At 37.5% G+C, this 27,500-nt stretch overlaps 2 protein-coding genes across 2 annotated transcripts in view; both read left to right on the forward strand.

Moving 5' to 3' along the window:
* The first annotated feature begins 6,762 nt into the window (after positions 1 to 6,762).
* On the forward strand, positions 6,763 to 12,122 carry LOC130215634 (zinc finger protein 239-like). Its single transcript, XM_056447480.1, has 2 exons — positions 6,763 to 6,936; positions 9,091 to 12,122. Exons 1-2 carry the CDS (start codon positions 6,882 to 6,884, stop codon positions 9,948 to 9,950), a joined length of 915 nt encoding a protein of 304 aa, XP_056303455.1. The 5' UTR covers positions 6,763 to 6,881; the 3' UTR covers positions 9,951 to 12,122.
* Positions 12,123 to 16,833: 4,711 nt separating this feature from the next.
* The window catches only part of LOC130216559 (zinc finger protein 678-like), a 20,294-nt gene continuing 9,627 nt past the window's right edge, over positions 16,834 to 27,500 (forward strand). The window contains exons 1-5 of the mRNA XM_056448455.1: positions 16,834 to 16,908; positions 19,006 to 19,180; positions 19,501 to 19,932; positions 21,130 to 21,555; positions 24,106 to 24,671. Coding sequence (XP_056304430.1) covers positions 19,126 to 19,180; positions 19,501 to 19,932; positions 21,130 to 21,555; positions 24,106 to 24,671 — 1,479 coding nt within the window. The 5' untranslated portion in view covers positions 16,834 to 16,908; positions 19,006 to 19,125. The remainder of the gene's footprint in view (positions 16,909 to 19,005; positions 19,181 to 19,500; positions 19,933 to 21,129; positions 21,556 to 24,105; positions 24,672 to 27,500) is intronic.

The raw sequence follows: 27,500 nt of genomic DNA on the forward strand, positions 1-27,500 counted from the left end.
TGGCTAATGAAAAAAATTATAATTTAAGCTTATTATAAATTAGCTTATTAATTTATTCATTGTTAAAACCAATGTGATTCTCACCAGCTATTCTTTTAAGGCTTTCAGGAGCCATGAACGGAATAACGGGCTGTATTAATAGCCTAATAAATACTCTTTGTCATTATGGTAATATTTGACCAACTGCCTATAGGCACAACCTCAAAATGGTTCCTGGCAGTTATAAAAATAAATAAACGCATGCACTCGAGGTGTGCTGCATTTGTCTTTCATATATGAAATGAAAGTTTGTATGTGAGACAGAAATTAACAGAAAATTGCGGCTCATCGCGTGCGTTTATTTAATTTTATAACTGCCAGGAACAGCTATGCAAACTGGGACATAATAACACCTATTTTGAGGTTTTGCTTATAGTGTCAGGTAATGAAATATTATCATAATATTTATTATTATTATTATTAATATTATTATTAGCAGGTTGTTGATAAAGCTAGTTATTCCGTTCATTGCTGTGACAAGGTCCTGTAAGCCTAAAAAGAATAGCTGGGGAGAATCGCGTCGGTTTTAAATAATAAATAAATATATATAAGCTAATTTATAATAAGCTTACATTATAATTTTTTACCCACAAGTTTGTGCGGTATTCATGAGCCCAGTGTGTAGCCAATAAAACAAAATGCTTAAATATTAAAATGTCCTTAAAAAAAAAAAAAAAATATATATATATATATATATATATATATATATATATATATATATATATATATATATATATATATATATATATATATATATATATATATATATATATATATATATATATATATATATATGTGTGTGTGTGTGTGTGTGTGTGTGTGTGTGTGTTGGTTCAGTATAGGGAATAGAACAGTATAAAGTATAAAAAAAATAGTCCCATAGCCTAAACCGAAAAGAGTAGGCTATAGGCTATAAGATTTTTTTTTTCAGAGAGAGATAACTGCAGGGCCAGGGTTTTGCGTTGTGAATTATATTTTTCCACATAGCCAACAATTTTGCTTTTAAACTATATAGCCAGTCAAGGCACAGTATAATAAGTAAAACTGGCCACAATTTAGTTTGCCTGCGAAAAACTGGCAGGAAATATATATTAAATACAACGGCTGATTATTTTACTGGCGTTGAGGCACACTATTACGGATTTTAACAAAAATATTATAACATATGAGGAAACATATTTGACAACAACAGATCCTATTATTGTCAAAACAAATGTCCTTAATTACCTACCTAGTTTGACAGCAAGCGTCAAGTGTTTATTGAGATTGTGTCTGTCATCTGTTCTTTATGAAGCATTACACAGAAGCGCGTGCGGTGACCGCAGCGATGTTCAGCTGATGAGGCGCATTTATTTAGCCTGTAACCTACCCTACTGTATACAATTTTTTTTTTACGTATAATGTTCCATTACTTAAAATTTCGTTAAAATGAATATGTATAGTTTATATATAAAATGAGCCCTAGCTTATTTCGCTTTGATAATTATGCAAGGATAATATTGCATATTCGGTTTAGGCCTGGATAAATTATGTATTGTATAAAAGATTGAACATTTGTTCATTGTTTGTACTTGTTATCACTAATGTGTTAATTAACACTGTAACAGACGTTAATAAGAGTTATCTTACATTTCTTTATGTTTAAGGATCACTTTACGTCTATTGTTTATGGGGGACTTTTATTTTGACAAGAAATCCGTTTTTCAGAGCTAAAAAGAAATGATGAGAGAACAGTATGGGCATTTCATGACGGTTTAACAGAGCTCGTACTAAAAAGGCCGGTCTATAAGTTTATTCAGCAACCCCCCGAAAAGGCATCGCTTTGTTAATGTAGACTATTTCGTTTTAATTATTTTCGCTAGTCTCTCTCTCTCTCTCTCTCTCGAATTTTTTTTATCCTCGTATGAATACAGCCCAACGTTATTTTACAGTTAGATGACTGGTAAAGAAGCAGGCTATCGGAAATTGAAAAAAGAAACTGTCTCAGCGAAATCTCTGCCTTATTTCTCGCTGCCAAATATGTTGAGCTCCTTTTAAAGGAAGTGGACCAGATGGCGTAGGCTCGACGTAGCCATTGTGTAACAAAACGATTGCGCGCATCACCACATTAATATTTAGGAGAAGGATTACGAGCTGTTACGAAAGACACAGTTATCGTGACACCACAGCTACGTTTTACTTGAATTATTCATGATGCAGTGACCGAAGCACTACGATGCGCTTATGGTGACCTTACCTCATCAACCAAGATCATGACGGGAGAGTAACGCACGCGGAAGTACGTTAAGAAATACAAACCGAAAGCAGCAAGTATCGCTGCTGTTTAATGTCTGGTTCAGTTATTTATCGAAGCCAGTTTCTGCCAGGTACGGCAAAATCACGCTTTAGAACTAGAGATTATGATTTAGAAAAGTCTAAATTATTAGATAAAAATCAAAATTGGAGGTCCAAGGTGGAGGTGAATAATAAATCTAATGAAACATGAAATCTTTAAAGTAAATTGAATCTTTAACTGAAAATGAGATTTAAAATGTTAATTTCCATTATATAGTATAAAACATATAATTTCAAATAAATATCAAGACATACAAATATACCATTTAATCATATATATATATATATATATATATATATATATATATATATATATATATATATATATATATATTACAATTCTGTCTAAAGATGTCAAAGTGGCATAAAACAGTATATATAATGCACAAATATTTAATACTTCTCCAGTCTATACAACAGGATGAGTCCATTTTTACGGTTGTCATGTTTTATGTTTTGTAGTTGTTACAGCCAAAACATAATTTTATGTGTAAGCCTTGAATATTGTGTTGTGCTCCACCCTGCTTTTCCACCATTGACCTTTTCCAAAAATTTTACCCTTGTGCTCTCCCCAGCTCTCATGTTAATTAGCTTCCAGCTGCTAATCATTATGAACCTGCCTGAGTCAGAGTGGTTTGGCTATAAATACTGCCTTCTGAAGCTGTAGTGAGTTGAGGAACACTTCTTAGTTGGTTTTTGTTATAGTGGTCACTAGTGGTAGTTGGATTAAGCCTTAAAGCCAAATTAATATTATTGCGCCTGCATGCCCATTACTATTTACTATTTTGTGTACTTAATTTGAGATTTACTTCCAAGTGTGACTAAAGGGTGAGCGCCCTTTTTATATTGTATTTTTTTTTTCACCTGTTCGTTTGAGAGAGGAAGCTCAGGGAAGTATGTGTTTTTTTTTTTTTTTTTTTTTTTTGCATTAGGTAAGCTAGTCTTCTAAATTTAGCTGCTTTCTCTTTGTGGTTAGGCTATACTCCCTCAGCTTGACAACTAGTTTCTGTTAAAGATCCTTTATTTCTAATAAAGATCTATAAAGATTCTATAAATTTTTTTTTCTTTTTTTCCTTGTGCTGATTCTTCACTCTGGGGCTGAGGATTGAAGTGTGTTCTCCACATTTCTTTAATTCTAATTCAATATTTGTACCAAATTTTAGTCTGTTACATTTCTCAAACGAGCTCCTTGATTTAAAAAATATATATAAACCTTTTAAAGAGTACACTTGAAAACATGATTTATGGAAATTATTAAAACTGGATATTTTTGTAGTTTTCAGAAAATGTTTTTTACATTTGAGTATAGAAGATTTAATTTGAGAAAAATTATTAATAAAAACATGTAAACCAAAAAAGTAACCTCTTCATATAACTTTTAAAATTGTCCGTTTTACTGGCCACTCAGTGGATGAAAACACAATGAAGCAATATAGTCTAACTCTTTATCAATATATATATATATATTTTTTTTTTGTGATTTTACAGCGAACCTCTTCAAGACCAGACTTTCTGTATGAAATTTATACTTGAAAGAAACTAGTTTATGAATACCTCATGTAGAGGTGAATAAGTTGACAGAAGCTGAATTAAACTTGCTCAAACGCTGTTGTTGTCAAACATTGTTTACTTAGTCAGTTTAATGATGAAGGGACCATACAATGCTCTCTTGTAAAAGTGTTTTATTTAGATATATTTGTGGCTGCTGTATTTTGAAGTTTATTTCGATACATGTAAAATGGATGTAGTGAGTATTTTAAAATGCATTTCAATGTGATGCGATGGCGCAGTATGCTGTCGCCTCACAGCAAGAAGGTTGCTGGTTTGAGCCTTGGCATTTCTGTGTGGAGTTTCTCCCCTCGTTCGTGTGGGTTTCCTCTGGCTGCTCCGGTTTCCCCCACAAGTCCAAAGACATGCAGTACAGGTGAATTAGGTAGGCTAAATTGTCCATAGTATGGGTGTTTCCTAGTGATGGGTTGCAGCTGGAAGAGCGTCCGCTGTGTAAAACCTATGCTGGATAAATTGGCAGTTCATTCCGCTGTGGTGACCCCTGGTTAATAAAGGGACTAAGCCGAAAAGAAAATGAATGAATTTCAATGTATTTTTGCCCATCCCTGCTCCTCCTGCTTGCCTGGGTTTCCTCTGGGTGCAAAGACATGCTGTAAAGGTAAATTGGGTTAGCTAAATTGTCTGTAGTGAGTGTGTGTGAATGTTTCCCAGTGCTGGGCTACAGCTGAAAGGGTATCCGTTGTGTAAAACGTTCTAGATGAGTTGGGAGTAGCCTATATATAACTATTACAAATATGTACATGTTCAAATATAATACATATTTGAATAACATGTTTTATGTAAAATAAATCTATATTTTCACACAAAATCTATATTTTCACTCAGTTAAAGAGTCAATAACTCTCTTTAAAAAAAAAAAAATCATCCTTGGAGAATTAAGTTCCACATTTAGATGGTGCTTTGTCGCCACCTATTGTTGTAATGTAATTTCTACAGATTTATTCAGTCATAATTTTGAGTTATTAAATCATAATTTCTGCTTTTTATCTTGTAATTTTGATCCAGTTAATCATAATTTGGGTTTTTCTTACCTCAATTGTTTGCATACAAGAATATTTTGTCTTGGTGATTGGAGCTTCCAGTACAGAGATAAAAGTACATCGTGCAAAGTTCTGCAAACAATAAATATATATTACAAGCATACATGTATAACACAAAATTATAAAGAAAAACAGTATTTTTATAAAATGTTTGTTCTACAATATGTGCATTATTTGCAGACATAAACCTCACCAAGCTCGGTTACTCTGCATTAAATCCTTTATGTGTTTAGTAATTATTGCCCTGTTACATGTAGTATGAGAATGCACAATCTGCCGCCACTTCATCTGACAAAACTTCCATTACTGTCTGGTTCAGATCAGCCACCAAATCAGACATAAGAAGACTGCAGCGGAATGTCAGGACAGCGGAGAGGATTATTGCTGTGCACCTGCCCAACCTTCAGATCTCTACACATCGTTATCTCTATAGATCTTTATTATTAGATCAGTTGTTACCTGTTTATTTTTATGATCATACATATACACAACCCTTACTGTTTATGATTTTTATAACCAAAATGTTTTATTGTTTATTTTATATCCACTTATGTCATTCTGTGTTCTTGTGTTGATTTGTATGTATCCTGTGCTCCTGAAAAAAAAACACACAAAACATTTCTTGTGTGTTTGACCACACTTGTCAAATAAAGCTCATATTGATTTCTCTGGACATGTTTTTCTAAGAAATCTCAGCAGCTGAATGACAAGAATTAAAATGTCCCCGGCCATCAAACATAACATTGCAGAAGATGTCTGGCCTTTCATAATTCAAAATATCTACTACAGATCATTGACTCCAAAACATTTATTGTGATTTAAGTGAAATGACATTCTACATTTTAAAATGAGCAGGTTGGAGAAATTATTAAATGATAGTGCTTTAAAAATGACACGTTAAAAAAAAACGTGTTAACACGTAAATTGCGTGTTAACACGTAAATCACGTGTTAACACGTACCTACGTGTTAACGCGTAATTGCGTGTTAACGCGTAAATTACGTGTTAACACGTAATAACGTGTAAACGCGTTTGTTGCAGACGTTTTGGCCCTAATGGCCTTCCATAGTTGCGCCCGCCTCACCGTGATGACGTCAGCGCTGACGCGTTCATTCAGCGTCGAGTCTTCAGAGCTGAGGTGAGTCGTTGACGCTTTTTCTCGTGTTTACACAACAATAAAACACGGTTTATTAAGGTAACAATACCGGAGTAGTTGTGTGAGAATAATATGAGAACAGTGTAACTTTTTTTTGCTGTTGTGTTTGAGTTTTTCTGTGTTTGTATGAGTTAAATAGCAGAGGATGATCTGTGAAGGGAAAGTAGCGGGAATATACCGCAGCAGATATACAGATGAGGTTTAAAATAGAAAACGGTAATTTAATAGTTTGTGAAGCTCCTTATTTACATATTTTTATGGTTTTCCGGTTTGTGTAATGTTGACAATCTGATTACTCTGTTATTACTAGGAATTTTACTAGCTGTTGATATAAAAGGGAAAAAGTATACCGTTATAATTGGTTTAACCTGCAGATGTAGTTTTATATACATACTACGTTCAGTATATGTTGATCTTGACTGACTGTTTAGGGAGTGTTTATAGTCTGAGGCTCATCAATATTATCAGAGCTGCTGAAATCCTCTTTATTTCATGTCAACAGTTTCTGTTTCCTCATTCATTATACTGATGTCTTCAGATCTACATTACCTTAATTTTAATGGCATCAGCTGACTTGAGGAAAATACTTAATCACTTATTGCATCACATACAAGATATAACATCATAATATGATTTATTTCATCATTCAGTGTAAATGAATCAGATTTCTCTGTTTACTCTCCTGAAGCTCTGCCGTCATCAGTGAAAGACAAAGACAGAGTTTATTGAAGGACAGTGAGAAGATGAGTGATCCAGAACCCTGCAGAATTAAACAGGAAGAGACTGAAGAACCAATAGGTTTGTGTTTATTCATTTACTTCACAGATATCTACAGCTGTTTTGCATAGCTTCTCAGTAAACATATATATATATATACCCATATACATATATATATATATATACACACATACATATATATATATATATATATATATATATATATATGTATGTGTGTGTGTGTGTGTGTGTGTGTGTGTATATATATATGTATATGGGTATATATATATATATATATATATATATATATATATTAGTGCTGTCAATCGATTAAAAAAAATTAACTAATTAATCGCACCTTTTCAAAAAAATTAATCGCGATTAATCGCATTTAAAATACTGAAACTTGTAATTTTGGCTATTTAAATGTAAATTAATGTAAACTCAAGACAAAGAAACTAATTCAATTCAAAATACAATTTTTTATTTGAAATTTTGTTTAACTTGTAACACATTTCCTCATATAAACTACATAACTGAAAAAACATCAATATCCTCAAACCTAACAGTTGGCTTCAAAGGCATGCAAGTCCTGCTTGAATTTTAAAACAATAAATGCCAATAAAAAAAAATAAAAAAAGATTTCCATGCTGGATTTTAGGAGGACTGCAAAAATAAAATCCAAAATATTGGCACTGAAAAAACGGATAAGTAGAAACAAATTAGCTTAGTCCTCCTTTATTTTCAGCCAGTTGCTGAGACAGACAAGTCTGTTGACATTATCTGGGGACAATGTGGCCCTTCTCTTTCTCTTTGTTGTAACGTCCTGAACAAGAGATTCCTGTTTCTGTCCACATGCCACTTGATGCTGCATCAGTTCATGAGCGTTGGCTGGACTGTGCTTAAAGTGCCCAACAATCTTACGACATTTAGCTAGGACACTTTCAAATCCACTGCCGTGTATGGAAACCGTGACAGTTCGCTGCAAAATGTGGGCCGCGCAGGGCAGGTGTTCAAATGGATGTAGTCTTGCGGCAGCAACCATATTACGAGCACTGTCAGTGGCAAGTGTGCTTAACTTCTCCTCGATTTTCTATTCTCTTGCCACATCGAGAAAACGATCCGCACATGCCTCAGCGTACAGTCGTTCCTCAGTTTTAGACACAGTTAGTGCGAATGAATGCAATTTCCATTCTTTATCAACGAAGTGCGCTGTGATGCCTAAGTAGTTGTCATTGCTCACCGAAGTCCAGTGGTCCCCTGTGAGCGCGATGTGTGTCGCCTGCTGTAATGTGTTCATCCTCCGTGCCTTCTCATCGTCATATAAAGTGTGTACTTTTGACATGATGGTTGCTCTTGAGGGCAGATCGTATGAGGTGCCTCCCGATGCAGTTCTAATTACGTCCCGCAGTCCATCGTTCTCGACTATGTTAATAGGTCGGCAGTTTTTAGCTATCCAAATAACCAAATCGTTTGTTACCTTATCGCTTACAGACCTCGTCATTTTACCACGAACGCACTCCTGCAATTTACATTGTCGACGCCCTGAGATGGTTTCGGTAGGGTGTTTTGCTTTTAAATGATAAGTCAAAGACGAATTACTTCTGTGGTAATTAAATTCGGCTTTGCAAAATGCACATATTACTTTTGCTTTATCCACAGAACCATCCGGCAGAGTTTTATAATGAAACTTTCCGTCTAAAGGTCCTTCCTTAATCGTATCCATATTTCTCTGCACGTTTAACACAGGTCGGCCACTACAGGAAATAAAAAAAGCCCAACTGCGTTAATTGCGTTAATTATTTTTAACGCGTTAATTAATTAAAAATTAATCGCATGCGTTAACGCGCTAATTTTGACAGCAATAATATATATATATATATATATATATATATATATATATATATATGTGTGTGTGTATATTTATATATATATGTGTATATGTATGTATGTATGTGTATATATATATATATATATGTATGTATGTGTATATATATATATATATATATATATATATATATATATATATATATATATATATATAATTCTGGTAATCCTGGGCTGAAATCAATGAACTTTAATTGTTGGTTTTACATGTTCAACCACAGCCACTTAGTGGCCACTGCAACCAGATGTTTCCTACAGTGAATGTCTGGTAGATTCAGAAGATTTCAGACTTTTGGTTATGATATGGTTTGGAAAACAAAGCCTCTTAAAATGTTACTTATTTTTCAGATGTGATGGTGGAGGAGGAGAGTGAAGTGCTGAGTGAAGATGAGGAGAAACATCATGTCAAAAGTGAAGAAGTAACTCACACACAGACCGAAGATAGTTTTTCAGCGAAAATAACAACTGTAAATGGTTTCACCTGCACTCAGTGTGGAAAGAGTTTGAGGCACAAATATGATCTCAGTCGTCACATGAGGATCCACACTGGAGAGAAACCTTACAAGTGTTCCCACTGCGACAAGAGATTCAGATTTTCAGGAAATGTTAAAATCCATGAGCGGATTCACACTAGAGAGACATCGTTCATATGTACTCAGTGTGGGAAGAGTTTCATAGCTTCATCATCCCTTAATCAACCCATCCACACTGTAAACAAGTGTGATCAATGTGGCCATACGTTTTCGAGGCCTTCACTGCTTGGAGTTCATACAAAGGAGAAGCCTTATTCGTGTTCTGAGTGTGGAAAGGGTTTCGTAAGGAAGACTAATTTAAAACACCATCAGAAGATCCACACTGGTGTGAGAGAGTTTGTGTGCTTTGAGTGCGGGAAGAGTTTTTTCCGAGCTCCAGACCTGAGACAACATCATATGATTCACACTGGAGAGAAACCGTACAAGTGTTCACACTGCGACATGAGATTCAGAAATACAGGACATCTGAAGCAACATGAGAGGATCCACACTGGAGAGAAACCGTACACGTGTGCTCAGTGTGGGAAGTGTTTCAGAGCTTCGTCATTCCTTAAAATACACAAGCTGATCCACACTGGAAAGAAAACACACAGATGTGATCAGTGCGGCAAAACATATTTGAGGCCTTACGAGCTGAAGCTCCATCTCAGAGTTCATGCAAAGGAGAAGCCTTAGTCGTTTTTCAAATCAATTAAATTGAACTTTCTGAAAACTGTCCTCTGAATTCAGTGGAATATTCATTGGTTTGACTCCAGTATGTTTCGTAAAAAGTGTTTTTATTAAGCTTCAGAATCACAGGCGCTCTTCTAATAATGTCCAGCTAGTGGCGCTTGAGAGGCTTTAGTTGCACAGCGTTTAATAACCTATGATCTGAAATCTATGACAGTAAGTGTTTCCAAAATTTTAACTTGTGGCATGCTAAAACAAACATCCTGTGGAGGAAATAAGTATTAAACACGTCACGATTTTTCTCAGAAAACATATTCCTAAAGGTGCCATTGACTTGAAATTTTTCCCAGATGTTGGTAACAAACAAAGAAATCCATTTATGCGATTAGATAAAACAAATCTAATTAGTTTACAAATGAAGTTACGTGTATTAAAGTGAGATTACACAGGGGAAAACTATTGAACACGTGAAGGAAGGAAGGTGTAGTTTGGCAGTGAAAGCCCAGACAGCAGCTGAAATCTCTCTTTAGTTCTTCAGCAACCCTCTGCCCTTCCTCAGTGTAAATAACAACCCAGGATCATTCTGAAAATGTAGTCACGTGGACGTTTCTGGAAACCGTGAAATACGTCCCAGGAGGTACGTATTTTTGCAGTTTTTGTTTTCGCGAATCCACGAGAGGCCGCTGTGTGCGCTTTTTCGTATCTCAAATGTCTCTCGCGAGTGCCGTTCACGGCTGTTGTTCTCGCGTAAATCTACCAGAGGCTGCTGTCAAACAACCGTCAGTCTGACTGGCTGAATGATTGACTGGGCGACCGGCCAATCTGCTGACCCACCCTCCTCCTTCCCTAAACCCAACTAATTTTACAGATTGACCCACCCACCCGCTTACTTCCCTAACCCCAACCAACAATTTACAAAAGCCACCCAGAAAAAGAAAAGCCCTCGTCTGATTTTCACCACGTTTTCGGATGTTACCACATTCTCACCCTGTTGTGAACTTGTTCACTTTATTTTCTGGAGTCTGTTTTTGTCTTGATTTCTGAAACCGCTCTTCCCCGCACTCGAACCCGGTCGTCATGGTCAGCTCCTCTCTGCATCTCAAGTCCACCGACGTACACGATGAGCTAACTGGACAAACTGGTTGCGGCGGGAAAGCCCTCCACACAGAGGTAAGCGGTCAGCCAGTAAGCGCAAAAAGGAATGATGTCATTCCGCCCCGTAGCGTTCGCTTAAAAAAAAATTAAATGCAGCCATACGTACCTCCGGCTGTATAATTCACAGTCTCCAGAAACGTCCACGGGACTACGTTTTCGGAATGAGCCTGGGTTGGTAAATGAATATCAGCTGCTTCAGTCCAACATCTACATTAGCAGGAGGATGAAGATGAAACCTTTCAGCAAGACAATGATCCAAAACACAGCCAAGGAGACTCTCAAATGCTTTCAGAGAAAGAAAATCAAGCTGTAGAATGGCCCAGCCAATCACCTGACCTGAATCCAATAGAAACTACAAAATAAAGCCCAGATTTGATAGACAAGACCACAGAACCATCAAGATTTTGACACTTTCTGTTGAAGTCTGAGAAAAACTCACACCTGAGCAATGCATTCTCAGACGCAGCCTTTGTGAATAATAGTCTAAACCAGCCTTAGGACAAAGAAACATTATCTTATATTCTGACAACAGTTTCACTGTGGGATTACTGATATAGTTCATATACTCAAGCTAAATATTGTAATATGAAGCTGCTCTTTCTAATTCGGTTTTGATTTAAGGATTAAGTTCTTAAGCATGTATAAATTGTGCAAGTCCAGGAAAGAGATGCTTTACATTTCCAAGAGAAGCCTAGATTTATTTGAACTTGTTTTTTTATTTTTAAAATAAGATAGAAACTACATGATATACATTTGCGTTTGTTTTTTTACTTGCTTTAAGTCATTTTCATGATGTTTTTTTTTTTCATTCTTTTTTTTTAGTTATAAAAAAGTTTCCTGATTGTGGTTATTTGCAAAGATAATATTATATTTGTTCTGTTTGTCAGCTATTAAGAAGTTTATGTTGCTTTTTGGTTTCCTTAAAACTAAAACTACTGAGGCTGTCATTTTGATCATTTTAAATGTTTGCAATTTAACAATTTTGTTGAAATAAACACATCTATAATTCCCTCACTTTTCATAAATATGCATTATTTTTAACACGTTATTATTAAAATGACAAAACACAAAAGAGTTATGAGTATTTCTACCTTTAATTACCGTAGCGCTCTATGCTTTTCAGTGTATGCTACTTTGCTCCGTGACTTTGTTTACAGTAATGAATCTTTATTTGCAGTATATTGGAGACACTAAAATTGAAAGTAAACTAACACCATTTGAGTGACAATATTCAAACCGACTCTACAAATTTCTAAATATTATTCTCTAAATTTCTAAATATTAATTATGGATTCAATACTGTGTATTAAATCAATTAAGACATAACTATAAAAAACAAAGCTTGTGCATCATAGAGGATAATATTTAGACAATTTTAGAGTTGACTTGAATATATTATCTCAAATGGTGTCAGTTTAATGCAAGGCAAGGCATGTTTATTCATATAGCACATTTCATACACAGTGGCAATTCAAGGTGCTTTACACAAACAGGAATAAAAGAAACAAGTATAAGAGAAATAAAACAAATAATAAAAATGGTTAAAAAAATAAAATAAGCATAAAAACAGATAAAATGTGTTATAAAAGAATGAAAAAGAAGAGAAAAACATAACCGTGTGATCTGTCGGACGTAGCACAGTGCTCATTCAGTAAAGGCACAGCTAAACAGGTGTGTTTTCAGTCTTGATCTGAATGTGCCTAATGTTGGAGCACATCTGATCATTTCTGGAAGCTGATTCCAGCAGCAGGGGGCGCTGTTAGTAGCTGAAAGCCGATTCACCCTGCTTTGACTGAACTCTTGAAATTTCTAGTTTATTTGATTCTAAAGATCTGAGTGATCTGTTGGGTTTGTATTCAGTGAGCATATCTGTAATGTATTGAGCTCCTAGGCCATTTAGTGATTTATAGAGCAGTAATAATACTTTAAAATCTATTCTGAATGTAACTGGGAGCCAGTGTAAAGGCCTGAGGACAGGTGTGATGTGCTCTGATTTCCTGGTTCTGCTCAGAATTCTGGCCGCAGCGTTCTGGATGAGCTGGATGAATAAGACAATGAAAGTTGTCGTTAGCAGGGCAGTGCTGACGTCACAGCCGAGCGCCTGGAAAGCACTGTAGTCCGTTTGTAGCCTAATGTTAGCTCTTCAGTATTTGCGTTTGCATTTAAGATCTAAAAATGCTAAACGTTGTATATTCGTGTGAGGATTATCCGGCTGGACAAAACGTGCAAGTGTAATGAACAGTGTTTGAACATACAGCTTGTTATTTGCAGTCTTCAAACAGCCTATGGGAAAATCCTATGTGGATTTTATTGAGGGAACCAGTTTTATGCTAGCAGCCGATTAGCCTACAAGGTGACGTCATAGTTTCTCCACTCTATTGGTGCGTTTTTGTTGATCCTCAGTTTAATAGTCAAAAAGAACAATTTACTGATACGGCAGGAGGAAACACGGTTTACAAGATTAAGAATAGGGCATACAGGGTTAAACAGTGGATTATGTATTATAGGGAAACATCAAAATGGAGTGTGTGCATATTGTAATGACCCAGAATCCGTAAAACATGTTATACTGTCTTGTAGAAAATATTCAGAAGAACGAGAACAATTACAGAAAGTATAAAGGTTGTATACACACACACACATATATATATATATATATATATATATATATATATATATATATATATATATATATATATATATATATATATATATATATATATATATATATTCACATCCCTAATGATCACATCTCAGTCCAGAAGGTGGCAGTAAAATACCACAGAAGAAGAAGATCCTCCGTTGCTCCCGCCTCGGCGTCATGACGTCAGCGCTGACGCGTTCATTCAGCGTCGAGTCTTCAGAGCTGAGGTGAGTCGTTGACGCTTTTTCTCGTGTTTACACAACAATAAAACACACTTTACAGTTTATTAAAGCGACAATCTGCGACTAGTTTCTGCATTGAGTTCACCTCTATCTGTGTGTCTGCTGACCAAAACAATACAGCAGGCAGAGAGTCGCTCTGAGAGGACAAAATGAGTGAAGTGTTTTTCTGTTAGCGTGAGTTTTTCCACATTTGTATTAGTAATATTGCAGGGTATGATCTGTTAAGGGAAATAATGGGAATCTGCCACGCTAGATATACGTGTTTTGATGCAGAAAACATTAAATGAATAGTTTTTTGGTGCTCTTTATTTTCTAAAGTTATGATTTCCCAGTTTCTGTACATAGATGTGCTACTGCTAACAATCTAATTGCTTTATTGTTATGAATACTTTCTCGTTTGTATCAATTTAATGCACAAAAAAGACAATAGTTTGTTAGCTAGAGTAATTAGTTAATCATATTGAGAGATTTTTTTTTACATGTATTCACTGTACAATACAGAGACTATTCAAATAAACACTAATCAAATATAGGTTGCTATTAAAACCTGCAGAAACTCCTAAGATAGATAAGCAGGGGAGAAACAGACATGCAGGGCCTTAAAATTTAAGCACAGAAAACATGCAATATATTAAGGAGAATTTGTCAGAGAGTGTAAAATGCATTTACATTGACCAAGACAAAAACAATCCTCAGAAAAATGGTATACACTAGTATAATCATTAACTTTAGGAGAATAACCAAAAGACAACAACACATTATATGCAATACATGATAGCCTCCACATGCGCATTGATGGATTTGCTTTTCAGTGTTTGGACTCTCAGTAGTGATTATTAAACCACACTGAACTGAGCTATCAACCCGGAAGCGAGTCGATCAAAGTCGGATCTATGTGCGTAAGGCTGTTGGGCCAGACGGTATCCCTGGCCAATCCTCAAAACATGTGCAGAACAGCTCGCTGGGGTATTCACAGACATTTTCAACCTGCTTTAAAACCACCTCTATTGTGCCAGTGCCCAAACACTCCAGCCCAACATGCCTGAATGACTACCGCCCTGTAGCACTCACACCCATCATCATGAAGTGCTTCGAGCGGTTGGTCCTGGCACATCTGAAAGACTCTCTGCCATCCACACTGGACCCACATCAGTTTGCCTACCGTGGCAACAGGAGCACAGAAGATGCCGTCTCCATAGCACTGCACTCTGTCCTCACACACCTGGACAATAAAAACACTTATGCACGAATGCTGTTTGTTGACTTCAGCTCAGCATTCAACACTGTCATACCCTCTAAGTTACTGATCAAACTCAGAGACCTGGATATCGACACGTCTCTCTGCAACTGGGTTATGGACTTTCTGACTAACAGACCTCAGAATGTTAGATCAGGCCACATCTGCTCCACCACTGTCACACTCAACACTGGTGTAACACAGGGCTGCGTGCTGAGCCCCTTCCTCTACTCCCTTTTTACCATCGACTGTAGGCCTGTGAACAGATCCAACACCATCATCAAATTTGCAGATGACACCACAGTGATTGGTCTAATCAGCAATAATGATGAGACTGCCTACAGGGAGGAGATACAGCATCTGGCCACTTGGTGCACCGATAATCTGCTCCTTAACACCAACAAGACCAAGGAGCTCAGTGTGGACTTCAGGAAGGGACGAACAGGCTCACATGATGCCATCCACATTAATGGGATGGCCATTGAGCCTGTCTCATCCTTCAAGTTCCTGGGGACCCACATCTCAAAGAGGACCTTTCCTGGACCACCAACACCTCCAGCCTGGTCAAGAAGGCTCACCAGCGCCTATTTTTCTTAAGGCAACTTAAGAAGAACCAGCTTTCACCAGCCGTCTTGCTGAACTTCTACCGCTGCACAATAGAAAGCATCCTGACCAACTGCGTCACAGTCTGGTATGGAAGCTGCTCTGTTGCTGAGCGTAAGGCACTGCAGCGGGTGGTGAAAACTGGCCAACGCATCACAGGGACCACACTGCCAGCCATAGAGGACATCCAGAAGAGACACTGTCTGCGCCGAGCACGCAGTATTCTAAGGGACTCCTCTCACCCTGCTCACAGACTGTTTTCTCTCCTGCCTTCCGGCAGGCGCTTCAGGCTCCCCCGGACAAAAACCAGCAGACTGAGGAACAGCTTTTTCTCCAGAGCTGTTTGAACTCTGCCCCTCACTGACTCCCCCCCCCCCCCCCCCCACAATACACCCCCCACACTCCTCTAACTTATACTCCTCACAATCACTGCACGGTTTAACATTTGCACGTTTAAAAATTTGCTCATATTCATTGCACTGATTCACTTATTTGAACTGGACATACCCGCTGCACATGGACATTTCTAATTATGTTTATCTATCTGCGCACTTCTGATTATTAATAGCATCCTGTACATATATTCATTTATTGTAAATCTGTTCATAGCTAATACAACCTGTATATAATGTTCATAGTACATCCATCTGTAAATATCACCATAGTTTTTCTATAACTGCACTTTATAACTTATACCTGTATCCTGCACTTGCTGCTGTTGCACTGCTGGTTAGACCGAAAATGCATTTCATTGCCTTGTACATGTGTAATGACAATAAAGTTGAATCTAATCTAATCTGAATTGAACTTAAACTCTGAAAACTGAACTGACTCTGTTTCAGTTAACTATAATCTTCTATGTGAAGCTGCTTTCACTAAAAGCGCTATAGAAATAAAGGTGAACTGAATTGAACATAACGTGAAAGGCATACTATGCGTCAACTACAGCATGACTTTATATACAATTGAAGTCTAAATTGTATGCTATTCAAATAACAGCAATTTTTCACAGTATTTCTTATCTTTTTTGTCTACAGCCGTGATTCCCAATCTTTTTTTTGCTTGTGACCTGCTTTACCCCTGGTAAGTATTGTAAGGATCCTTCACATTTAATGATATTATCGCTCATATGTTTGCAGTAGGTATGACAAAAAAAGATTGTTTTCAAACAAACGGTATGTTTATTACTGTATATCTAGATATGAAGAGTTCAGATGCGAAACCCTTTAAACAAGACTCTAGTTGAAAATCACTAAAAATGCCATTAGAAATTATTTTACCAAACATAAACCACCTAAAATCAGTCAAGTGGTGGTTCATTCCTGCCAAGGGAAAAGGCAGAAGAAAAATGAATGAAATCTGCCAAGTGCTTTAATCAATAACATTAAAACTGACATTAATTAAATCTGAACAATCTGTCCCAATCTGGGATTTAGATTTAATGCAAGTAGAGCAATGTAAACATGGCAAACATTGTAAGCTAAGCTTGGTAGATTCAAATAATGTAGTTTAAAACACTATGAAGCATCAATATCTGTGCATTGTCCATTAATATAAAAGGCTTATCAGACATATAGGTAATATGAAGTAATAGTCTCCTCATTAAATAACGTATAGTTTTATACATTATATTTATCTTTAAATAATAACTTACATTAGCAAATAAAACACAAGGTAGGCCTACTGTGCAAAAAGGGGATGTCTCTCTGACAATATTAGAAGCTGTCATCCATTCATTCTCACCATACCTAAGGTCTTGGTCTCTTGTTTATCCTTATAGTATACAAGGGATAAAAGAACAGCATCTTAACTCTGTCGTTCGTGAAATGGAGTTGCCGTTTAATGTATAGTAAATCGGACTCATTCAAAGTTGCGTTGCTGTGCAAAAAATCGTTATGAATGCATGCTACACTTCCGACTGTACAGTGTGTTTTCTGCTTATAATGCAGAGTTTTGAGGTAAGGGGCGTTTTCATTTGCAATTCACTGACAGTCGGACTGGCTCATCTGGTTCATCAATCTCTGTCTTTCAAAATGGAAAGCTGAATTAAACCTCCTCATATAAGCTAGTGTATCAGTGCACTGCTACATTGAAAATGTATGATTCGATTCGCGCCTTCTGATTGGTTTTCGGGATATAGCGGCTTTTGCTGTCAAAGGCAAGTGGCGTTTAGCGGTTTATGCCAACAAACTGTTATTTCCGAATGTGCTGAATCTATTTGTTGATGGTGTACTACGTGCCTAAAGCATTCACTCAATGTCATTATCTAATTTTTGGCGGAAGTGGCGTTTAGCGGCGTTTAGCGGCTTTTGCATCTGAACTTTTCTTATGTCTATACACAAATAATAGCTTAATGTAAAATATAAAAGCAAAACATCAGTATGCCCTTTGTATTGGGTACACCTTGTGGAATTGGGGATGTGTCGTCTGCAAATGTCTTTTTAATTTGGACGCCCTCATGCATTCGTTAGCAAGAAATTTGGTGCAGATAATGCATTGTGGTTGGGTCAGGGACTTTTTGCTTCGAGACAATGGAATAAAACCATAGTTCAGGTAACTATTTTGGTATTACCTGCGTACTGTGTTTTCAGGATTGCTAGCGCTGCGACCTGAAATGTTTGGAGCTTCCTCACTTAGGTCTAGTATGCTTGGGTCATTACTATTAGTTGCTGAAAGCGAATCAGTGAGACTTTTTTTTTGTGGAGGACGAATTACAAAGTTTTCCATTTTTTTGGTCAGCCAGGGGATAAAATGAACTAAGGCAACATGATCATTCTCCTAATTGTCTACTGCTTAATTAATTTTTTTTAAATATGACACGACCCCCCCCCCCCCCCCCCCCCCCCCAAATACAGCTCGCTGAGGCCCCCTTGTAGGTCGGGACCCCCCAGTTGGGAACCGCTCCTCTACAGAACAAACAACAGTTATACAATTATTTGCCTTTTACACTAATTTGCCTAGTTAACCTAGTTAAGCCTTTAAATGTCACTTTAAGCTGAATACTAGTATCTTGAAAAATATCTTATGTGAAGTCATATATTATGTGCTGTCATCATGGCAAAGAGAAAAGAAATCAGAAATTATAATATGAAGTGATGTGTCAACAGACTTAAGATTACATAAAAGATACCATTGTTTAAAAAATTTGAGCAAATTAATCAGATTTTTCTGTTTCTGCAGCTCGTCCTCCTTCAGTAAACACTGGAGTATTCCCATCAGTCTACAAGTGAAGACGAGCATCAGACCATCAGGAAGAAGAGAAATCTCCAAAGACAGAGTTTATTGAAGGACAGTGAGAAGATGAGTGATCCAGTACCCTGCAGTATTAAACAGGAAGAGACGGAAGAACTAATAGGTTTGTTACATTCAGTTTGTTGCACAGAGCGATAGTTTTGTTTCATAAAACCTCAGTGCATCCTCAGGAGTCTCAAGTAGTCATTATGATTTACATGCAAACGTTTTTTATTTTCAATAATGATGTCTCACTTGAGCAGCAGTGGCTAAAGCAAAGTGAAAGCAAAAGTGAAAGCATGCACATCATCTAAATGACTGTATTAGCTAATAAAAATTTGACTAAAGTGACATCTACTGTAAAAACCACCCTAGAGCTGTTAAGAACTGTAATAGAGCTGTTGAAAACTAGCCTTTTAATCATTTAACTTATTTAATTTTCAGATGTGATGGTGAAGGAGGAAAATGAAGATGAGGAGGAACATCATGTCAAAAGTGAAAATGAAACTCACGCAAATACTGAAGACATTTTTTTAGCGAAAACAACAGGTTTGACCTGCACTGAGTGCGGAAAGAGTTTCCTCAGCAAAACCGCTCTCAAGAATCACATGAGGGTGCACACTAGAGAGAAACTGCACAAGTGTTCACACTGCGACAAGAGATTTAGCCGGCCAGCATATCTGATTACACACGAGAGGATCCACACTGGAGAGAAACCTTACGAGTGTTCACACTGCGGCAAGAAATTCAATGAATCAGGAAACCTGAAAAAACACGAGAAGACTCACACTGGAGAGAAATCGCATCACTGCACTGCTTGTGGGAAGAGTTTCACAAGTTTATGTACTCTGCAATATCACACAAAGCTCAATCACAGTAAGTAGACACAGTCTACAGCAGTGGTTCCCAACTTTTTTAACTTGCCACCCGCTAAACCAAACACTTCTGTTTCTGGGCCCTATTATGATTCCAAATTAACCTGTTATTTGTGTCGAGTAGTTACTCAGACACGAGACTGTTACTGTCTTTATTAAATAAGCTGACAATGATTTGAATAAGAATACAATGTACATATTAGGTCACCAGAAACAGGATGCATAAAACACTGCGCTACACATGACCCATACATTTTAATGCACTATGAAACGTCTCTCTTTTTCCTGTTGTGCCGAATCCACTAAGATCTTTGTTCATCTTTAAACACTAATTAAGTTATTTTAGGGGAAGTTTGAGAGCTTTTTTAACGTTCAAAGTCCATAAAATATACTTTTCTACATTGCTGCCTGCTGTTAAAGACTACCCAAGAGTGCCCACTGCTGTTAAAAGCTACCCTCGAGCGCCGACTGCTGTTAAAAACTACCCAAGAGTGCCGTCTGCTGTTAAGCTAGCCTAGAGCCCCGACAGCTGTGAAAACTAGCCTTGAGATGTTAAAAATTAGCCTTGAGCTCTATTTGCTATTAAAAACTAGCCTGGAGCGCCATCTGCTGTTAAAAACTAGCCTAGAGCGCCGTCTGCTGTTAAAAACTAGCCTAGAGCGCCGTCTGCTGTTAAAAAGTAGCCTAGAGCGCCATCTGCTGTTAAAAACTAGCCTAGAGCGCCATCTGCTGTTAAAAACTAACCCAGAGCGCCATCTGCTGTTAAAAACTAGCCTAGAGCGCCATCTGCTGTTAAAAACTAGCCTAGAGCGCCATCTGTTGTTAAGCTTTACCCTAGAGTGCCGGCTGCTGTTAAGCATTTGCCTAAAGCAGTGTTTTCCAACCCTGTTCCTGAAGGCACACCAACAGTACACATTTTCAACCTCTCCCTAATCAAACACACCTGAATCAACTTATCATAACATCAGAAGAGACTCCAACACCTGAAGTTAATGGGTCAGAAAAGGGAGACATTCAAAATATGTACTGTTGGTGTGCCTCCAGGAACAGGGTTGGGAAACACTGGCCTAAAGCACCAACTGCTGTTAAAAACTAGCCTAGAGCGCCGACTGCTGTGAAAACTAGCCTAGAGCTGTTAAAAACCATTATAGAGCTGTTGAAAACTAGCCTCTTAATCATTAACGTGCTTAATTTTCAGGTGTGATGGTGGAGGAGGAGAATGAAGAACTGAGTGAAGATGAGGAGGAACGTCACGTCAAAAGTGAAACTGAAACTCACGCAAATACTGAAGATATTTTATTAACCTGCACTGAGTGTGGAATGAGTTTCATCAGCAAAAACGATCTCAAGAGTCACATGAAGATCCACACTGGAGGGAAACCGTACAAGTGTTCGCACTGTGACAAGCGATTTAGGCGGCCAGCATATCTGATTACACACGAGAGGATCCACACTGGAGAGAAACCTTATGAGTGTTCACACTGCGGCAAGAGATTCAATGAGTCAGGAAACCTGAAAAAACACGAGAGGACTCACACTGAAGAGAGACTGCATCACTGCACTACTTGTGGGAAGACTTTCACAAGTTTATATTCTCTGCAATATCACACAAAGCTCTATCACAGTAAGTAAATACAGTCTCCCCAACCTTTTTAACTTGCAGTCCACTAAACCAATCACTTCTGTTTCTGGGCCCTATTATGATCCCAAATTGCCCCTTCATTTGTGTCGAGTTGGTAACTTACTCAAAAAAAAAGACTGTGACCGCCTTTATTAAATAAACTGTCAATGACTTGAATAAGAATGCAATGTACCTGTTAGGTCACCAGAAACAGGATGCAGAGAACACTGCGCTATACATAATCCATTCATTTCAATACACTATGAAACGTCACTTTCAATTTTTTTCCTGATGTTTCAAGATCTTTGTTCATTTTTAAACACAAGTTAAGTTATTTTAGATGAAGTCTGAGAGCTCTTTTAACATTCAAAATCTAGAAAATTTACTTTCCTAGATTGCCGTCTGCTGTTAAAAACTAGACTAGAGCACCAACAGCTGTTAAAAAAACTAGCATAGAGCACCATCTACTGTTAAAACTAGCCTTGAGCTATTAAATACTACCCTTGATTGCTATCTACTGTTAAAAACTAGCCTAGTGCACCAACTGCTGTTAAAAAAACTAGCGTAGAGCAACATCTACTGTTAAAAACCAGCCAAGAGCACCAACTGCTGTTAAAAATCTAGCATAGAGCAACATCTACTGTTAAAAAAACTAGCGTAGAGCTCTAACTGCTGTTAAAAAACTAGCGTAGAGCAACATCTACTGTTAAAAAAACTAGCGTAGAGCTCTAACTGCTGTTAAAAAACTAGCGTAGAGCAACATCTACTGTTAAAAACTTGCCTTGAGCTATTAAGTACTACCCTAGATTGCCGTCTACTGTTAAAAACTAGCCTTGAGCGCCATCTGCTGTTAAAACTAGCCTTGAGCTGTTAAAAACAAACCTGGAGCACCATCTGCTGATAAATTCTAGCCTTGAGGGCCATCTACTGTTAAAAACATTGAGTTGAGTAGCCTTGAGTTGCTCAAATACTACCCTAAATCGTCGTCTGCTGTTAAAAACTAGTCTTGAGCACCATCTGCTGTTAAATACTAGCCTTGAGAGCCATCTACTGTTAAAAACTAGCCTTGAGCTTTCAATACTACCTTAGATCGCAGTCTGCAGTTAAAAACTAGCCTTGAGCGCCACCTGATGTAAAAGCTATGCTAGATCACCGTCTGCTGTTAAAAACTATCACAGAGCGCCGACTACTGTAAAAAACTAGCCTTGAGTTGCTAAAATACTACACTAGATCGCCGTCTGCTGATAAAAACTAGCCTTGAGCTTTCAATACTACCCTAGATCGCCGTCTGCTGTTAAAAACTAGTCTAGAGTGCAGACTAATGTTATAAACAAGGCCAGATCGGCGAGTGCTTTTAAAATTTAGCCAAGAGCGCCATCTGTTGTTTAAAACTAGCCTAGAGCCCCATCTGTTGTTAAAAACTAGCCTAGAGCACCATCAGCTATTAAAAACTAACCTTGAGCACTGTCTGCTGTTAAAAACTTCCCTAGATAGCATCTACTGTTCACAATTAGCTTATAGTTGTTAAAAACTAGCCTACAGTCCAGTCTGCTGTTTTAAAATAACCTTGAGCACTGTCTGTTGTTAAAAACTAGCCTTGAGCTTTCAATACTACTTTAGATCGCCATCTGCTGTTAAAAACTAGCCTTGAGCGCCACCTGATGTAAAAGCTATGCTAGATCACCGTCTGCTGTTATAAACGATCACAGAGCGCCGACTACTGTAAAAAACTAGCCTTGAGTTGCTAAAATACTACACTAGATCGCCGTCTGCTGATAAAAACTAGCCTTGAGCTTTCAATACTACCCTAGATCGCCGTCTGCTGTTAAAAACTAGTCTAGAGTGCAGACTAATGTTATAAACAAGGCCAGAGCGGCGAGTGCTTTTAAAATTTAGCCAAGAGCGCCATCTGTTGTTTAAAACTAGCCTAGAGCCCCATCTGTTGTTAAAAACTAGCTTAGAGCACCATCTGTTGTTAAAAACTAGCTTAGAGCCCCATCTGTTGTTAAAAACTAGCGTAGAGCCCCATCTGTTGTTAAAAACTAGCTTAGAGCACCATCTGTTGTTAAAAACTAGCCTAGAGCACCATCTGTTGTTAAAAACTAGCTTAGAGCCCCATCTGTTGTTAAAAACTAGCTTAGAGCACCATCTGTTGTTAAAAACTAGCCTAGAGCACCATCAGCTATTAAAAACTAACCTTGAGCACTGTCTGCTGTTAAAAACTTCCCTAGATAGCGTCTACTGTTCAAAATTAGCTTATAGTTGTTAAAAACTAGCCTACAGTCCAGCCTGATGTTTTAAAATAACCTTGAGCACTGTCTGTTGTTTAAAAACTAGCCTTGAGCACTATCTATTGTTAAAAACTAGCCTACAGAGCAGTCTGCTGTTTAAAAACTAGCATTGAGCTAATAAAAACTAGCATTGAACACTGTGTGCTGCTAAAAACAAGCTTTGAGCGGCGTCTGCTGTTTTAAAACTAGCCTAGATCTGTTAAAACTATAATAGAGCTGTTAAAAACTAGCCTCTTAATCATTTAACGTGCTTAATTTTCAGGTGTGATGGAGGAGGAGGAGAGTGAAGATGAGGAGAAACATCACGTCAAAAGTGAAAGTGGAACTCACACAAATACTGAAGATATTTCATTAACGAAAACAGCAGGCAAGAAAGGTTTGACCTGCACTGAGTGTGGAATGAGTTTCATCACCAAAAACGATCTCCAGAGTCACATGAAGATCCACACTGGAGGGAAACCGTACAAGTGTTCGCACTGTGACAAGCGATTTAGCCGATTAGCATATCTGATTACACATGAGAGGATTCACACTGGAGAGAAACCGTACGAGTGTTCACACTGTGGCAAGAGATTCAATGAGTCAGGAAACCTGAAAAAACATGAGAGTACTCACGCTGGAGCGAAACCTTACAAGTGTTCCTACTGCGACAAAAGATTCAATAATACACACCCCCTAAAAATACATGAGAGGATTCACAGTGGAGAGAAACCGCATCGCTGCACTGTTTGTGGGAAGAGTTTCTCAAGATTGTCTTCTCTGCGATATCACACAAAGCTCTATTACAGAAAGAACACACAGTCTACAGCAGTGGTTCCCAACCATTTTTAACTCCCGGCCTGCTAAACCAAGCACTTCTGTTTCTGGGCCCGATTGTGATTCCAAATTACCTCCTTTATTTGTGTCAAGTTGATAACTTACTTAGACAAAACACTGTTACTGTCTATATTGAATATACTGACAATGGTTTGAATGCATAAAACAAACCTATTAGGCCACCAAGAAACAGGGTGCAGAAAACACTGCGCTATACATAACCCATTCATTTCAATACACTATGAAACATCACCTTTCTTTGGCCGTCAACCAAAGTGCAAGATTTTTCTGAGATATGAAATTGCAGTGACGAGTTATTAAAGGATTAGCTCACATTTTTAATTTCTGTTATTAATTGCTCCCCTTCGTTCATGTGGAGATTGTAAACAGTTTTAAGTATCTGGTGATTATTTTAGATAGTTGCTTAAATTTTGGTGAACACTCAGCCTGCATCTATAAGAAGAACACAGAGACTCTTTCTTTTAAGGAAATTAAATAGTTTTAATGTTAGTAAGGGTACTCTGAGTAAGCATTATACCAGTCTGGTTAAAAGTATTATCTCCTATAATAGTTCTTGCTGGTACGGAAATCTGGAAGATCGTTAACACTGCTAGTAAGATTATAATGGACCCCCAGAAGCAGCTTGTGGAGCTGTATATAAACCAGACTAGACTGAAAGCCTCAGAGATAATTCAGGGGTCCGTTCTCCGTACCTTGTTTAAATGATCTAAGATGATTTGACAGATCTTGGATCTTTTAATCTTGAAAACTGAAACTGGTCAACCAGCCTGGTTTTAGAGGGGTTTTGGCCACTTCCAGGCTGGTTTCCAGCCATTTCCAGCCTGGTCTTAGCTGGTCAGGCTGGGAGATGACCAGCTAAAACCAGCTTGACCAGCCTACACAGGCTGTGAGCCCAGCCAAAACCAGCTATACCTGGTTTAAGCTGGTCATTTTCCAGCCTTACCAGCTAAGACCAGGCTGGAAATGGCTGGAAACCAGCCTGGAAGTGGCCAAAACCCCTCTAATACCAGCCTGGTTGACCAGCTAAAACCAGCCAACCAGCTTGGGATGGTTTTTTCAGTAGGGCGGTTCTTCAAACAAGTTCGCAAATCAGATTAAAATATCTTGATGAACTGATCTGAGATCGCTGTTCATGTTGTGAAAGGCAAATCTATCGATCCTCAAAATCATGATCAGCAATGCAATGATTGGCTGACGGCACAGCAGTGTAATGACATCATCTGATTAATATTCAATTATCCATGTGAGCAAAATTACATCAAATTCATAGGGAACGGTTTGTTAAATATGATATGCAATAAATTTCCACCTGTGTTGTGGGCTGCAGGCTTCACACTTTCGTGTGTCAAAAGTATTTAGCAATTTATTTAGTTTTACATTTAGAGAGGATTTTCTTTATTATAGAAGCCATAGTAGTATTATAGTAGCCGGTTTCTTAATCAGTGTAAAGAATAACTGGATGTTTAAATTAATTTAGCATTAAAAAAAAGCTATTTTTTTGTTGGTAAAGATGTCTGCAACTTTTGTGAAACATCAAATCACCGTCATATTAACTGTCAGAACATGTCCATGACTGCATAAATGTGTTATTGCTTTAAAAAAAGTTGAATATTATTGTGGAAATTATCATAAACAAATTGTACGAAAACGATTGCATGCGTTTGTATCTAAAAAGTCCATATCAATAAATTTTCTCTTTGAACCACCAGGTGGCAGTCTCTGTACTTTTATTTCGGAGTGCAGATTGCATAAGTTTTATTGATACATTTTTTTTACTTTATATATAGTTTAAAAATATATTTACAATTTTCACAAGTGTATATAAATATCAGAATTCGGTACATACTTTCAGTATTATCTTTGCTTGAACTGACCCGATCTAATCCTGTTTATATGAAATGAGCCTGCTTCCGAGCAGGTTTGAGCTAGCAGAACTGTTGCCATGACAACAACTCTTGGATGATTTTTGAAGAACGAAACGATCCTGGATCATGTCAAATCGTCAATAACCAAATCCTGCTAACTGAGTAATCCACATACGAAGAACGGACTCATCCTCTTTATTATGAATTTGAAAATCTTCCTTCTGGTAGACGATACTGAGTACCCACAGCAAAAACAAATATATTTAAGAAATCTTTTATACCGTCTGCCATTACTGTATTGAATAAATGACCAGAAGATGAAGTAGATTGTATGTCTAGGGTTGTGTGTTGGTAATCTGTGGTGTAGGAAGCTTTGTGTTTGTGCTCTGTGATTGTGTTTTGTATTTGGGAGGCCAAAAATGAATTTCCACACGTGTGGACAAAGTTTCCTATTCTATATTCAAACACAAATTAAGATATTTTAGATGAAATCCGCGATCTCTCTAATGTTCAAAGTCCAGAACAAGTAGCGTTAGCCTATAAAAATGGACTGACATCGACTTCACATTGGTTTTAATGTGTCTCCCACACGTAATGTCCAGTCAGAACTAAACCCTAAATGACGTCCATGCGTTATCAACTGACAAGATGTGTCACTTATTGTTTTCTTTCTTTATAAGCAGCATTACTCAGAGCTGTAGTTCACTGACAAGCTATGCAAAACACTTTACACTTTTAAGAAAAAGACTATGGCTGCCTCCGAAATCACCTACTATAGTACATACCTGCCAGTCATCATCAGTTATGTGGTTGTCCCACCCCTACACAGAGGCGGTGTCAGAAATGGCCAACTACTCGAGTATGTACTACATTTGAATTCACTTCGCAAGTTACAATAGTACATCTCTATATAGTATAAATGTGAATTCAGACGTACTACATCCGACATTAGTCA

Source organism: Danio aesculapii, chromosome 22 (genome assembly GCF_903798145.1).
Source record: "Danio aesculapii chromosome 22, fDanAes4.1, whole genome shotgun sequence".
In the NCBI taxonomy this organism is placed as follows: domain Eukaryota; kingdom Metazoa; phylum Chordata; class Actinopteri; order Cypriniformes; family Danionidae; genus Danio; species Danio aesculapii.